The sequence below is a fragment of the Muntiacus reevesi genome, chromosome 4, assembly GCF_963930625.1.
Source record: "Muntiacus reevesi chromosome 4, mMunRee1.1, whole genome shotgun sequence".
Classification (NCBI taxonomy): domain Eukaryota; kingdom Metazoa; phylum Chordata; class Mammalia; order Artiodactyla; family Cervidae; genus Muntiacus; species Muntiacus reevesi.
The window spans coordinates 116,268,704-116,283,156 of NC_089252.1; the positions used below are offsets into that span (position 1 = coordinate 116,268,704).

At 57.3% G+C, this 14,453-nt stretch overlaps 1 protein-coding gene across 1 annotated transcript in view; it reads left to right on the top strand.

Annotated features, from left to right (window-relative positions):
* The window catches only part of NUP210 (nucleoporin 210), an 86,805-nt gene that overhangs the window by 42,853 nt on the left and 29,499 nt on the right, over positions 1 to 14,453 (top strand). The window contains exons 15-20 of the mRNA XM_065933999.1: positions 1,145 to 1,366; positions 1,853 to 2,026; positions 4,832 to 5,024; positions 5,512 to 5,618; positions 6,165 to 6,269; positions 6,357 to 6,458. Of these exons, the coding sequence (XP_065790071.1) occupies positions 1,145 to 1,366; positions 1,853 to 2,026; positions 4,832 to 5,024; positions 5,512 to 5,618; positions 6,165 to 6,269; positions 6,357 to 6,458 (903 nt within the window). The remainder of the gene's footprint in view (positions 1 to 1,144; positions 1,367 to 1,852; positions 2,027 to 4,831; positions 5,025 to 5,511; positions 5,619 to 6,164; positions 6,270 to 6,356; positions 6,459 to 14,453) is intronic.

A 14,453-nucleotide genomic window follows, 5' to 3' on the forward strand; every position in this document is an offset into this window, starting at 1 on the left:
CTCTACATCCTGTCCTGCACCTTGCTCCTTTACTTGAAAAACAAAGAAGATAACTTGCAGACCTCTTCACATACACATGGGAAGGCCTTTGCTTGATATTTGGTCATAAAGATAGACCACAGTTTACTACCCTGCTGATGGGTGTTTGGGCTGTTCCCACGCTTTCCCCTCTTAAAAAATAATGCTGCAGTTGTAGTTCTGTGCCTGCAGTTAGCATATTCCTGGAGCCCTATCTTCCGAGTCCATTCCTAGAGCGAATACTGCTCGGACAAGGGATAAATAGGCCTGTGATTTTAGCAGACACTGTGATTTTAGCAGACATTGCTGAATTTCCCTCTGTTGGGGTTGTGCCATTTTCCTATCTTCCCCAGCAGAATATGAGAACACATTTCTCAATAATACTGTGTTTGAAACTTGCTGAGAGAGTAGATCTTAAAAGTTCTTCTCATCACGAGAAAAAAACATTTGTAACTTTGTGTGGTGACAGCTGTTGACTAGACATACTGTGGTGATCATCTATGCAAATATCAAATCGCTATCCTGTACTAATGAAGCTCATATAATGTTATATGTCAATTATATCTCAAAAAACAGCTTCCTTTTATAAAAGAGTATGTGTTTAGGACTTCCCTGGTGGTCCGGTGGCTGAGACTCTGTGCTCCCAATGCAGGGCATCGATCCCTGGATTCGACCCCTGGTCGGAGAACTAAATCCCACGAGTCAGAGCTAAAGACCCCACGTGCTGCAGCCAAGACCTGGCACAGCTGAAAAATAAAAAAATAAAGTGCGTGTGTTGCCACAGACTCATCAGCAGTGTGTGTACTCAGACTTTTGATTTTTGCTGATGAGACGGCAGAGAAATAGTATCCAGGGTAGCTGTAATTTGCTCTTCTTAAAATATTTTACTTTTTTCTACATGGTTTTTCATTTCTCACGTGGTTGAGATCACACTACAGATATGCGAGGAAAACAGACATGCCCTTCCTTTCATGGAGCCCGTGGGCCGGGAGGGAGACGAACACGCGAACAGATCCTCCCTGGCAGGGCCGTGAGCACCACACACAGCAAAGACCAGAGAGCGAGCCCCGGCCCGGCAGGCCTGCTCCTCGCGGAGACACGCCGACTCTTCTGCTTTCTCCTGCAGGCTGTGGACCCCTCCTCTGTTGCCTTGGTGACCCTTGGCTCCTCGAAGGAGATGCTCTTTGAGGGTGGTCCCAGACCCTGGGTCCTGGAGCCTTCCAAGTTCTTCCGCAATGTCACCTCAGAGGACGCGGACAGCATCAGTCTGGCTCTCTTTGGGCCCCCTGCCTCCCGGAATTACCAGCAACACTGGATCCTCGTGACTTGCCAGGTCTTGGGTGAACAGGTGAGAAGGCAGCCACCCCCAGGCCTACCTTGTCCAGAGGAGGGATGGAAAGTCATGTCCCCGAGTACCCTGCTGTGCCTCCCGTCCTCATTTTGTCTAATCCTCAAGATAGCCCTAAGACACAGCTGCGGTGGTCGCACCCATTCCACAGGCAGGCAGACTGAGGATCAGGGCCGTGGGGTGGCTGAGTGAACACCAGGGGCGCCAAGCAGGGGGCAGGACCCTGATACGTACTGGCTAGTCCTGCAAAGCTGCATGGCATCCCCTGACCCTCCTCTTGGAGCAGGCCCAGTTCTGTTCTGTTTGTAGGGACCCCCGCCGGAAGGTCTGTCCATCTCCCATGCACGTATCACTAGGCTGTTTTAAGCTCTTGGGATGGGTTATCACCGCCGTCCCCATTCTGCAGAACAGCACCCCAAGTCCAGGGGCTCCCAGTGGAGTGGGGACTCAGAGCCTGGGTGTGCGATGCGTCTTCTGCCCCATCAGGTCATCGCCCTGACGGTGGGGAACAAGCCCAGCGTCACCAACCCCTTCCCGGCGCTGGAGCCCGCCGTGGTGAAGTTCGTGTGCGCGCCGCCCTCCCGGCTCACGCTGACGCCCGTCTACGCCAGCCCCCAGCTGGACCTGTCCTGCCCGCTGCTGCAGCAGAACAAGCAGGTGGTGAGTGGCCTCCGAGGGCCGGGCGACGCCGGTGCTGACCCTCCCTCGTCAGCACACCCGTTCTGCCTGGCGGGCGCTTGTCTGGCGGTGCCATGGGGTGCCCGGGACCCGTGCTGTGGCAGTGTCAGGAGAAAGGGAACCTCTCCAATGCCAGACTCTGCTGCCGCTCTCATCCCCTGTGGCAAGAGCAATGTGTGAAAGTCCAGGTTCTGGGAAGGCCTGGCCTGCTGGGTCCACTGTGAAGCTGGAGCTGGGGGGCAGTTCAGGGCGGGAGGCCCAGCCCCGATCTGACTCGCGTGCGTCCGCCTCCTTTGAGTGACATGGGGTGACAGCGGCCTCTGGGGTTACTAAGGGCATAACGGGAACTGCACACACATAGGCGCTCAGAGGGTGGCTTAGGCGTCTCACCTTGCTCCCTGCTTCTGTCCTGCTGTGGCTTCCTCTGCGCCCGAGTGAGAGCTAGACTCACACCTCTGCCTCCTGAGGCCCACAGGCCGCGGGACCGCCCGTCACCTTCCCCGCCCCACCGCCGTCCCCTCTCGGACCTGGGGGGGCCCGTGGTCTGGCTTGCTGTTCCCTGACTGGAGTGGTCTCCTTCTGAATGCCCAGGCCCTCTCCTGCCTCCCTCAGCTCTTCACTCACACGTTACCTTCTGGGAGGGCCTTCCTCAGCCTTAGACCCCTTCTAATGTGTGTCCCCAGGCTTCCCTGTTGGCTCAGTGGTAAAGAATCTGCCTGCAATGCAGGAGCTGTAGGAGATGCAGATTCGATCCCTGGGTCGGGAAGATCCCCTGGAGAAGGATATGGCAACCCACTCCAATATTCTTGCCTGAAGAATCCCATGGACAGATGGGCCTGGTGGACTTCAGTCCATGGGGTCGCAGTGACAGAGCATCTAAACAATGGTGACAAGGGCCTCTCCAGTATTTCCTCCTCTGGTTTGCTCTCCCCCCACCCCTGCCCCCAGGCACCTGACATCCTAATGCTGTAGAATTTGCCCGAAGGCAGATGTCAGAGATAGCCTGGGTTTGGTTCTAGACACACCAGAACAGCTTGAGTATTGTGATAAAATGAGTCACGTGAGCTTCTTGGTTCTCCGGTGTATTTAAAAGCTATGTTTATATTATCCTGGAGTCTATCAAGTGTGCGGTAGTGTTACAGCTAAAGAAAACCACGAACAGACCTTAATTTTAAAAGTACTTTATTGCTAAACAACGCTGACCACCATCTAAGCTTTCAGAAGTGAGTTGTGGTAGTAATTTCAAAGGCCCCTGATCACAGATGCCCTAACAGACACAGACAGTAGTGATGAAAAAGCCTGAAGCACTGGGAGAATTACCAAAACATGACCTGGAGACGCAGAGTGAACAGATGCTGCTGGAAAACTGGCCCTGACCTCCAAGCCCCTGACCTGTGAACACAGGTTCCGCGAGGCTCGTCTCCCTCTCTGTGGTTCTTGAGCGGGGCCCAGCTCGGGCTGGGCGGTGGGGGACAGCGGCGCGGTGTTGGCGGGGACCCCCACCCCTCCAGGCTCGTGTCCCTGCCACCATCTGCTCTTAGCTCTGCAGACTCACGTGCCTGGGGACCCCGAACCCAGGCATGGAGGGCGGGGCTGGGAGGGGTCAGGCGTGAAGAGCGGATGCCCCTCCAAAAGCCCGCTCGCTCCGGCTCTTGCCCCCCGTCACTCTGGGCTGGCCGACCGTCTCAGTTTCAGAGGATAAGATAATCAGATCCCCGGGCGTCCGTCCTGTCTGTAAGCACTGGCCGCTCGCCGAGTGGGCTGTGTCTGGCCGTCGGTCAGCAGTGACCTCGGGGTCGGCCCAGTCTCATCTCTTGGCTGAAAGATGGCGACGGGGCAGCGAGCACGGCTCTGCGTGGGCTTTTGCGTGTCGTGAGTCTTGCTGAACAGAGAACTGCCCTGAGATCCCGCCCCCCTGGGACTGCAGAGTCCGCAGCCCAGCAGACAGGGCCGCTGTGATTTGTGGCCTCGCAGGGACCTGAGGATGAGAGATCCCTGCACTGAATGCCGGTACAGTGTCCGTTTCGCTTTATGCCCCTCCGGAGCCAGAGGCCGCCCAGGACGCGTTTGCAGAGTAAATCACTGGTGACACCAGGCGCTGAAATGGGGCTAACCTGTCACAGTGATGAACTGGGGCCGCACTCCAGCCTGGTCCCGGGCTCCCGAGCGGGGCATCAGCCAGGAGTGCTGAGCTAGGGCACAGATGGAGCAGCTGCCCGACTCCTGCACGGAGGGACGAGGCTGCACAGCGTCCAGGGAGGCCCCCGGGCTTTACACTCAGACCAGACGGTCCACCCCAGAACCTGTGTGACCCTGGGCGAGGGACTCAGCATCTCTGAGCCGCCTCGGCCTCCCAGTTTGTGAATTTGGGGCTGCTGTTGCCTTCACAGGACCAGGGAGCTTGCAAGCATGCTTGACACATGGCCCCCAGCCTTGGCACTGCCGATGCTTCGGGCCAGATCCTCCCTTCTTGGGGGAACTATCCTGTGTGCTATGCAGCACCCTGACCTCTACCTCCTGGATGCCAGTAGCGCCCCCTACAGTCGTGATGACCAAAATGTTTTCAGACATCGCCAAGGCCCCCAGTCGAGGAGCATGGGCTGGGATTGGACGCCAGGTTGTGTAGGACTGTCAAGGGCACCTTGACAGCAGCCGTAGCAAGCATCCCTTAGCGAGTCACCCCCAGAAGCTCCCAGGACCCCCGTGAGCCCACCAGGTGCACCGTGTGTCAGGGACGGCCTGCCCAGCCCAGGGTGTGGCCGCGTGGGTGACCTCGGCTTCTTGCAGGTTCCCGTCTCCAGCCACCGCAACCCGCTACTGGACCTGGCCGCCTACGACCAGCAGGGCCGCAGGTTCGACAACTTCAGCTCGCTGAGCATCCATTGGGAGTCCAGCAGGCTGTCGCTGGCCAGCATCGAGCCCGCCCCGCCCCTGCAGCTGGTGTCCCGGGACGACGGGAACGGCCAGAAGAAGCTGCACGGTGAGCGGCGGCCCCGACCGCAGCACCAGGCACAGAGAGGGGCGGGCAGCTGCGGGCGGGGGGCCGGGACCCCCTCTGTCCAGGACTGATGCCCGGGGAGCATCAGGACTCTCCTTTAGTCCTCACACGTCTGTGAGGGAGGAATGGACTCTGGGAGGGAGGTGAGGAGCAGCTCAGGGCACATGGCGGCTGGGCTCAAAGCCCAGCTTGTGCACGGACCAGACTGGCACCCAGACCCGGCTGCTCCGCGCTCCGAGACCCCTGACGCTGCCGTTGGAGACCCTGAGCCGTCCCCTCCAGCTCCTCTAAGCCACTCTGGGAAGCTTGTGGGGCCCCTTAACTCTTAGAGGTGCACACGGTGCGCCCCGTTCCCCTAATTTCAGGGCGGTGGGAGACTTCAAGCTACACACCAGCTAGTGGGAAGGCGGGGCTGCGTCATAGGCGGGAGCTGGGCCCAGATCTGACGCGGCGTCCCTCTCGCTCTCAGGCCTGCAGGCCATTTCGGTTCACCAGGCCTCGGGCACCACGGCCATCTCTGCCACCGCCACTGGCTACCAGCAGCCGCACCTGGACATGGCCAGCGTGAAGCAGCCGGTACCGATCAGGGCTCCCGGGGCGGGCCGTCCTCCTGCGTCCCCCACGCTCTGCCCACTGTTCCCGGGGTCCTGAGGCTGGCCCACTGACCAGGGCGCCTCCTCGCCAGCCCCCATGCCTCAGTCTCCCCTCCTGCACTCCCTGCAGGCTGGTGACGGGGGGCCCAGCTGAAAGGCAGCTCGCCAATCTAGACTCTCCCCTGCCGCCCAGCTCAGAGCCCCTGCCGAGCGTGCCCGGGGGGTTCAGCCCTGTCTCTTTGAGCCCACAGCCCCCACTGCCTGGAACGCCACCCCACTTCTCTGGGGACATGGGGGTCATCCACCCCGCAGCCTGGCAGGTCGGGGGGCGGCTGATTTGACAGCACTAGGGGAGGCCTCACAGGGATGCGGCTCAAAGCTCGATGGCTGTTGCTGGGCTTGTGTCCCCGATACAGCGAGGTCCCCGGTGTGACGCCAGCGCCTGGGGCTGCTCTTCCGTGGGGGGCGCCCGCGGGCCCGTCTGGCTCTCGGTCCCCCTGGATCTGACCGCATGACCTTGCCCCTTCAGCACGAGCCCCTCACGCCTGTGTCGGCCTCCATCGAACTCATGCTGGTGGAGGACGTGAGGGTCAGCCCGGAAGAGCTGACCATCTACAACCACCCAGACGTGCAGGTTCGGCTGCCCCATCCCCACCCCGCCGCCCCCTGTCGCGACCCCCGGGGACCCCTCACCTCTGACACCAGCCCGGCCCCTCCGCAGGCGGAGCTGCATGTCCGAGAAGGCTCCGGCTACTTCTTCCTCAACACCAGCAGCGCTGATGTGGTCAAGGTGGCCTACCAGGAGGCCCGGGGCATCGCCACGGTGAGTGTGCGCCCTGCCTGCCTCTGTGCGTCGGCCGGCGGGTCGCGTTGGTCACGGCACAGGGTCTTCAGATTTTCCCAGGGGTCACTGCGGACACCCTCGAGCTGCCTTTGTGGTCCACACTGTCTCCGCAAACTACCCATGCTGTTAGCTACCTAACGGTTTCCTTTCAGTCGGCCTTTCAGGTAGGATGGAGCTATTATTACATAAGCGACAACCGGAAGGACTGTTGCCTTGATGGACACATCGGCTTTTTCTGTTTCTCCATGTTCCTTCCCTGACCCCCCACCCAGCTATGCCCGCAGAAGATCTGAGCCTTCCACTCTGATCAGTGCTTTAGTTCAAGTTTTCTCTTTCTCCATATTGCTCTGTAGGCTGGATGATGATCGTGATGATTATTATTTGGCAATCATTTGTACTCAGCCATTCTCTCCTTGTGGGGCATTTGGGTTGTTTAATTTTTTTATTTTATTTTAAAATAAGTCACACTATGGGGCTTCCTTGGCAGTCCAGTGGTTAAGACCCCATGCTTCCAATGCAGGGGGCACAGGTTCAGTCCTTGTCAGGGGACTGAGACCCTGCATGCCACGTGGTGAAGCCAAAAAATAAAAAAAATACAAGGTCTTCCTATGGCTATGACAAAAAGTAAAGGCAGACCAACCCAGCGTCCTAACTGTCTGTGTATCAGCACAGCGAGTTATCATATGGTCATGAAAACTGAACTGTGTTTAAAAGGAAACCCTCGGGGCGGAGTGTGTCAAACCCTCGATGTGAGTTGTGACCACAACCCTGTGTGGTATCCTGGCGTCGCAGCTCTGCTGTGAGCTTTGGGCCACTCGGAGCCTAAGACCTGCGTTCCCCTGGTGGAGGCTGGTTGCCAGGTGTTGAAGGAATTTTACAGTCATCCCAGCGCCAAGCAAGACTTTGTCCCGGACTCGAGAGAGGCCGGGCATTTGGTGCTTGACCCGGTGGGGATTGAGGCGGGTTCACCCGCAGTCTTGCCGTCTGCACTTGCTTTTGGCACTGCCTGTCTGTGCGGGGGAGCCCTCGCCACTGGCAAGAGCATGAAACACGCATTCCAGGGAAGGCTGCCATCAGACTTAGCCTTCACAGAGACCTGGTCCCACCAACTCCTTTCAGAAACACAGCCGGGTGCCTTTGCCTGGATACCTCGCTCTCTCAGCTGAAACCCTGCAGGTCCCTTTCTCTGACTTTCTGCATCTGGTGACTGTCTTGATGCAAGGGTCACAGCGTCAGTTGCTTCGGAAGTGGAACAGGTGTAGAGTAAGTGAGGCAGGTGAGCGGGATGCAAGGACCACACTGGGAAGGGCTGGGCTAACCGACACCATATGCTCAGCTGCAGTGTTGGAGGATATTAGGGCATGGTGGGGACTGCGGCAAAGTAGGGAGCAGAGACTGTGGCTCAGCGATAGCTGTGACCTCTCAGCGACCTTTAGTGTTTTTAGTAGCAGCTTTATTGAGGTGTAATTCACATACCATATGGTTCACCCACTTAAAGTCACAATTCAGTGGGTTTTAGTATATTCATAGATAAATGCAACATCACCAAAGTCAGTTTTAGAGTATTTTATCACCTCAAAAAAAAAAAACCCATCATAATCACCTCTCTGTTCTTCCACACACATACACACATGAACGTGTGTTGGATTTTTAAATGTATTTGTACTTTTGTTGGCGCAGTTGGGCTTTCTCTAGTTGTGGCAACTGGGGGCTACTCTCCGGTTGCAGTGCGTGAGCGTCTCCTCTCAGTGGCTTCTCTTGTTGCAGAGCACAGGCTCGCGGGCGTGCGGGCTCAGGAGCCGCCTTCCTGGCCCTGGAGCGCGGGCTCAGTAGTTGTGTACACAAGCTTCATTGCCCCTCGGCGTGTTGAATCTTCCCAAGTCAGGGATCGAACCCATGTCCCCTGTATTGGCAGATGGATTCTTAACCGCTGACCACCAAGGAAGTCCAGTATATTGGATTTTGTCCAATATTTTTTCTGTGTTCCTTGAAATCATCGTGTGGGTTTTTTTTTTTATTCTGTTGATATGATGTGTTACATTAATTAGCTTTCAGATGTTAAACCAACCTTGCATTCTGGAATAAATGCTACTTGATCATGATATGTAATTCTTTTTATGCATAACTAGATGCAGTTTGCTGGTATTTAATTGAGAGTATGTTCATATTCCCAAGAGATACCGGTTTGTGGTTTTCTGTGTGCCTTTGGTTTGGGTATCAGGATGTCAGCCTCATGGAATGACTTGGAAGTGTTCCCTGTTCTAATTTTTGGAAGAGTCTGTGTAGGATTGGTAACAACTACTCTTGAATATTTGGTAGAATTAACCAGTGAAGCCACGTTGTCATGGGCTTTGCTCATGGGTAGTTTTTTATAGGAATTCAATCTCTTCACCTTTTATTGGTCTGTTCAGATTGTTTCTTTTTGAGTCAGTTTTGGTAGCATGCGAGTTTCTAGGAGGATCCATTTTTTTTGTTACATTGTTTTTCTGACATTTTCTTACCTTCCCCCAGTGGGCAATGGTGGTCTTTAGCTCTCTTGTGGAGCTAAAGTATAACATACCTGTTTTTCTCAGAGGCAGAATCACGGATGTCAGGGCCTCTTAGGTTTATTGCCGTAAATCAGAGCAAGAAAAAGCTATCCCTTGGCGCCTGTGGACAAGCGTATGTTGTTATAGGGAGTCTGGGCACAGCTGGATGCCTGAGATCATAGGAAGCTCCCCCGAGGCATTGTTATTCCTTTCTTCCAAGAAAGGATAATCCCCTGGCCATTCCTCTTCCATGTAAACCAGTGGTCACCAGCAGATCCCTCCCACTGAACAGAAAACCTCAAATTGTAAATGATTCCAACTGCCTGAAATATGCCTTGCTTTGCTTTATCTCTGGAGATTAAAAATAACTCCCCTGTTATCTAGAAGAGGGGCATGTCCAGTTCAGAAAAATGTGTGTGGTGCCAGCAAAACTTGGACTGCTTTTTACTCACACTTAACCTCGCACCACACATTTTGAGCAAGTCCTGAGGGCAGCCCAGTGGCCAGAGAGAGACTTTTCCTCCAGGAACAAGAGCCTCTAAGGGTCTGTGATGGACTAGGTAGGCTACTGCTGCAGATACTGAGCTCCCTGTCCAGGGAGGCATTCAAACCGAAGCTGGCACGCTTGTCTGAAAGACTCAAGACGGGATTACAGCGTCAGAGTCAAGTCTTCCCAGAACCACGAACCCCTGCTCGCTCCTGCAGTGTCCTATGATGTACGGTCCCTGTGGGCAGCAGACTTTAGGCTTGTCCCTGCTGAGGCAAGCATGATGTCCCCCGTTTATAGATGGTCCCAAAGAGCTCGAGCTGGAGCGACAGCAAGGAGTCCCTTGAACTGCAAGATCAAACCAGTCAATCTTAAAGGAGATCAACCCCGAACACTCACTGGAAGTACTGAGGCTGAAGCTGAAGTTCCATTGCTTTGGCCACTTGATGTGAACAGCCGACTCATTGGGAAAAAACCCTGATGCTGGGAAAGAGTGAAGGCAGGAGGAGAAGAGGGCGACAGAGGATGAGGTGGTCGGATGTTATCACCGATGCAATGGCCACGAGCTTGGGCAAACCCCGAGAGACGGTGGGGGACAGGCACGCCTGGCGTGCTGCAGTCCATGGGGTCGCAAGAGTCAGACGTGACTTGGTGAATGAACAACGACAAAAGAGCTGGAGCAGTTCTCTCTCCGCGTGGTGGACGCGCCTTCGCCCACGTCTCACCTCCCGTGGCTCTTGCTGAGAGGGGCTGACCCCTGCCGCAGATATGACCCCGTGACCTGTCTAGTACCGTGTGTGGGGCGTGCCAGCAGTGCCCATGAGGCAGGCCCCGCCAGGATTGTGTTTGCCCAGAAGGTGTCCCGGAGGGTCCTCGGCCCCCGGGGTCTCTGATTTCCCCGACCTCGGCCTGCACAGACGCCCCTGCGGCTCCAGATGCAATCGGACGCTGGTTCCTTTGCCTCCTCCGCCAAGGGCACGAGGGATTTTTCACGGAGTGTTGACAGCCGATGACAGGTCCTCGCGGCATCTCAGAGCGCTCCCTTCTGAAGGACATTTACACGTCTCTGCGGCATCTTCCAGCTGCTAATTAGCAACATTCTCATTTCCCTTAATCACAGAGACAAGGAAGCCCACAACAGTTCTTCAATTAGCTCAGAGGAAATGTATCTTTCTTTCACTATCGAGGCCCATTCAGAGGCAAGAATGGCTCGTGGGTGCGTGTTGGCTTCTGCGCGTCTGCGGACGGGGGCCTAGTGCGGGTGCCCCTGGGCTACTGTGGGGCGATGGTGCCCTCACGATGCTCCCAGGGCTGCAGAGGCTCCCACGGCCCCAGACCCTCTGCCAGCCGTCTCTGTGTCCTGCTCGGCTGGCTTACGCATGGGAGGGTTTACCTGTTTTAAACTCAGGGTTTCTTCTCATCACCTCTTCACATTTCACATGCTCCCTCCTTGCAGAAGCCATGTAGTAAGTCCAAGGGCGGCGGGAATGAGCCTAGCACTCAGGCCTTTCATTAAGGCAGTCACTGCAAAGGCGGGTCCCCGTCATGCGCCAGCCCGCTGCAGGCTCGGGGGACTCAGCAGTGAGCCGCCAACCAGGGCCCCTGCTCTTAGGAGCCGACCCCTCCCTGGGTCCTGAGCTGCGGGCTGGTGTCCGTGATGCTGCACCTCTGAGGAGGTGCTTCGGCGCGGGGCGGGGTGTCCTTCCCTGAGACAGGGTGGGTGGTAGGCGGCAGCTGTGTGGCATGAACTCAGGTGTGTCCCACCTTTTTCTGGAGGAGGGACAGTGGGCAGAGGACCCAGTCCCCAACCTGGCCCTGTAGGAAGCCTCGGGGCTGGGCGGGGCCCCTTGGATGGCGTTTCTCATCTCAGTGTGACCCTGGCCACCCCCCACCAGCCTTGAGGGTGTCCGTGTCTGCAGGGGGCACAGTCCTCACCTCCGGCATGGGCCTGGCCGCCATGAAACATTGCTGGGCACACACAGAAGACAGAAGCTGATGGCACCAGTGACATTCAAAGATATCCACAGGGCCCTTGCTCGTCTACAGTTGCTGCTTGTCAAGGGACAAGCGTGACGTGTGACGGGCCTGGGAAGTGAGGAGCCGTGAGGACACATCCGCACCTCGGGGCCTGGCGGGTGCGGGCAGACGTCCGGAGCAGAGCTGCCCCTGGCTCCACGGCAGCGTCTTAACGAGCAGTGACGTGTCCTCAGCTCCAGAGCTGACAGGGCTTCCTCTGGGCTCTCGGGGGGCAATGTCACCCCTGAGGAAGGAGAATTGGTTCTGGGGGTGGATTCGGTCACTTCCCCTCCTGCACATGCATCCCCCCCACACGTCCATCAAGCAGCAAGTGGGTCTGGAGCCTGGAGAAGCAGGTGGTGACGCGTGAGCAGTGGGGGTGGGACAGGACCACCCGCCAGCGTTGCCGCCTCGCCTCCCCCAGAGCCGTTTGTCTCCAGAGTGGCGGGCGGGCTCACGCGTGGGGCACCGTTCCCCATCGGGTGAGCTGGGAGGGCTGATGTGTGGGCGGCCTGTGGGCCATGCGGCCCCTCTGTGGGCGCCGTCCTCTGCCCTATCACCCAGGAGGTGTCTGGACCGGCAGCTGCTGGGAAATCAAGTGGGAGAGAAACCGATTTCCTCATCGTCATTTATATCTTTGTTTAAAACGTGCAAAATGGCTCGTTTGAAGGAGATACAGAAACGCCTCCCCTGCATGCCCACCCCCGCCTCGAGGGTCTCTCCCCGTGGGTGCAGCGAGCCATCATTTCTCTGCCTCCTGAGTGACGTGCCGCTCCCGACGGCGGTGACGTTTGCAGGGGGATCAGGTCGGAGTCCTCGTGTCTCCCTGGGATGTTTAAGTGGGTTTTCTTTGGGGGACATGTTATCAGCCAGGTGAATCGTCCACCACAGAACTGGAGACCCATGGCCCTGACCACCTCCTGTCTTCAGCGTATTTGATGTCAGGCTGGCTCGGTTGTTGTTCGGGGTGCCAGGGGGGTTTCCATGTAGGGATTTTTATTGAGTGACCTGGGTCCTTACGTGAAGCACCCTGAGAATCCCTCATCTGTGCTTGTGCCCCTGAGCCCCGAGCCCAGCGCTGCAGGCAGTTAGCCCGGCCTTGTCCGGCCCAGCCCCCTGCCCGACAGCTCCCTTCTGGCTGCTGGTGGCGTCCGGCTCTCGGGAGTGGCCGAGCGTGGGAGAAGGCGCCCTGAAATGATGGCTCGGGCACTGTGCTCCCTCCCCAGCGCCGCCCCTCTGAGGCTGGGTTCCTACCCTGGGTGGGCCTGTCTCTTTGTATGTCCGCTGAGGGGTGTGGACTAGAGTCAGTGCTTCCCAGATAGATGAGGGGCCCTGGGGTTTGCAGACTTCTTTCTGAATCCTGGTCTCGATGAAGCCAGGACGGAAGCCGAGCTGGTGGAAGCGACGGTCTCCGTACGTTAATCAGTGCCTCGCAGCGGTGACCCCAGATCTCAGCGCACATACACTGCGGGGCTAGGCCGGACTCGAAGCTCGGCGCTGAGGCGGCAGTAGGTGCCACCGCAGCCTTGGGGCGGATACACAGAAGGTCTGCCTGCTGGCCAGGGGGTGGCAGAGCTGCCCCAGGAGAAGTGAGCAGAGGGGCGAAGGTGCCCACCTGGGCCGGGGGGACTTGGCCAGAGAGGGACCTCCGGACGGGGCTGAGGCTGAGAGGGAACCAGCAGGTGGACGCGGGGGAAGAGCCCAGATTTCAGGGCTGGACCGTGCAGCCCCGAGGGGCAGGCGGGGCCAGCCTGCCGGAGGGTGACGCCCATGGGGGAACGCGGTTTGCGGTGACATCAGAGCCCTGGGCAGGGGCCAGATATGCCAGGGTCTCGTAGAACATAAAACTCACTCTAGGTAGCCTTTGAAGGCTTTTAACCTATTTGGTTGTCTCCTGACTTTTTTTCCCCCCACATGTTCCTGATATTAAAACTGCAGCTTTGCCAACACGGAGCCGTTCGCTATACCCAGCCCTACCCCCAGTGAACATAGGTCACAAGCTGCAGGCAGCAAAGCCGGACCAGGTGGAGGTGGGAGGCCGTCACAGGCCCACCCACTGGCTCCGCGACGTGCCTCCCCCTGCCCAGCCCCAGACACCCACCTGAGGTGCCCGTCTAAGCAGTACAACAAATCACTGCACGTGCATCTGCCGCGTGAGAAAGTGGTGATGATGCAGGCTGTCTGGGCAGAGGTTCTTCTGAAAGCGGCATCCCTGGAAGGAAGTAGAGAGAGAAGAAGGCTTAGAGAGGGTCTTGGCAAGGAGAGCCAAAGACAGGAGCTTGGAATACAGGGGCTCAGATGGGTTCATTCACTCTGAACATTTTATTCAGGCTCTACGTCAAATATGGGGAACGTGTGGCAAAGTGTGAGTCGCTCGGTCACGTCTGACTCTTCGCCACCCCGTGGACTGCAGCCTGCCAGGCACCTCTGTCCATGGGATTCTTCAGGCGAGAATACTGGAGTGGGTTGCTATTTCCTGCTCCAGGGGATCTTCCTGACCCAGGGGTCGAACGTGGGTCTCCCACATTGCAGGCAGATTCTTCACCGTCTGAGCCTCCAGGGGAGCCCTCAAACGCAGCAGAGGTAGAGATGAATGTGCAGATGGGTGAGATTCGAGGAGCTCACGGTGAAGAAAGACGGGGTGGCCTCTGTGGCCCTTTCCCAGGTTCTGAGAGTCTGTGGGTCCAGATTAGGATTCCTCAGCGAGGGCCTCATGGGGAAAGCAGCTGCCTCGCACCCTACCAGCATCAGAGGAGACCCCACAGGATGGCCCTGTCTGATGGGAGCTGCAGCAGGTGGCCTGGACCAGCAATATAGGATCCTGGCTGTGAATCCTCTGTCCGCCGAGCTCTGACCACCCCACCTTGGAGCAGCTTCCATTTCTTCTCTGTAATTTGTGCCAAGTTGCAAGAAGTGCTCCTTGAAATCTATCCCGGCACTAAC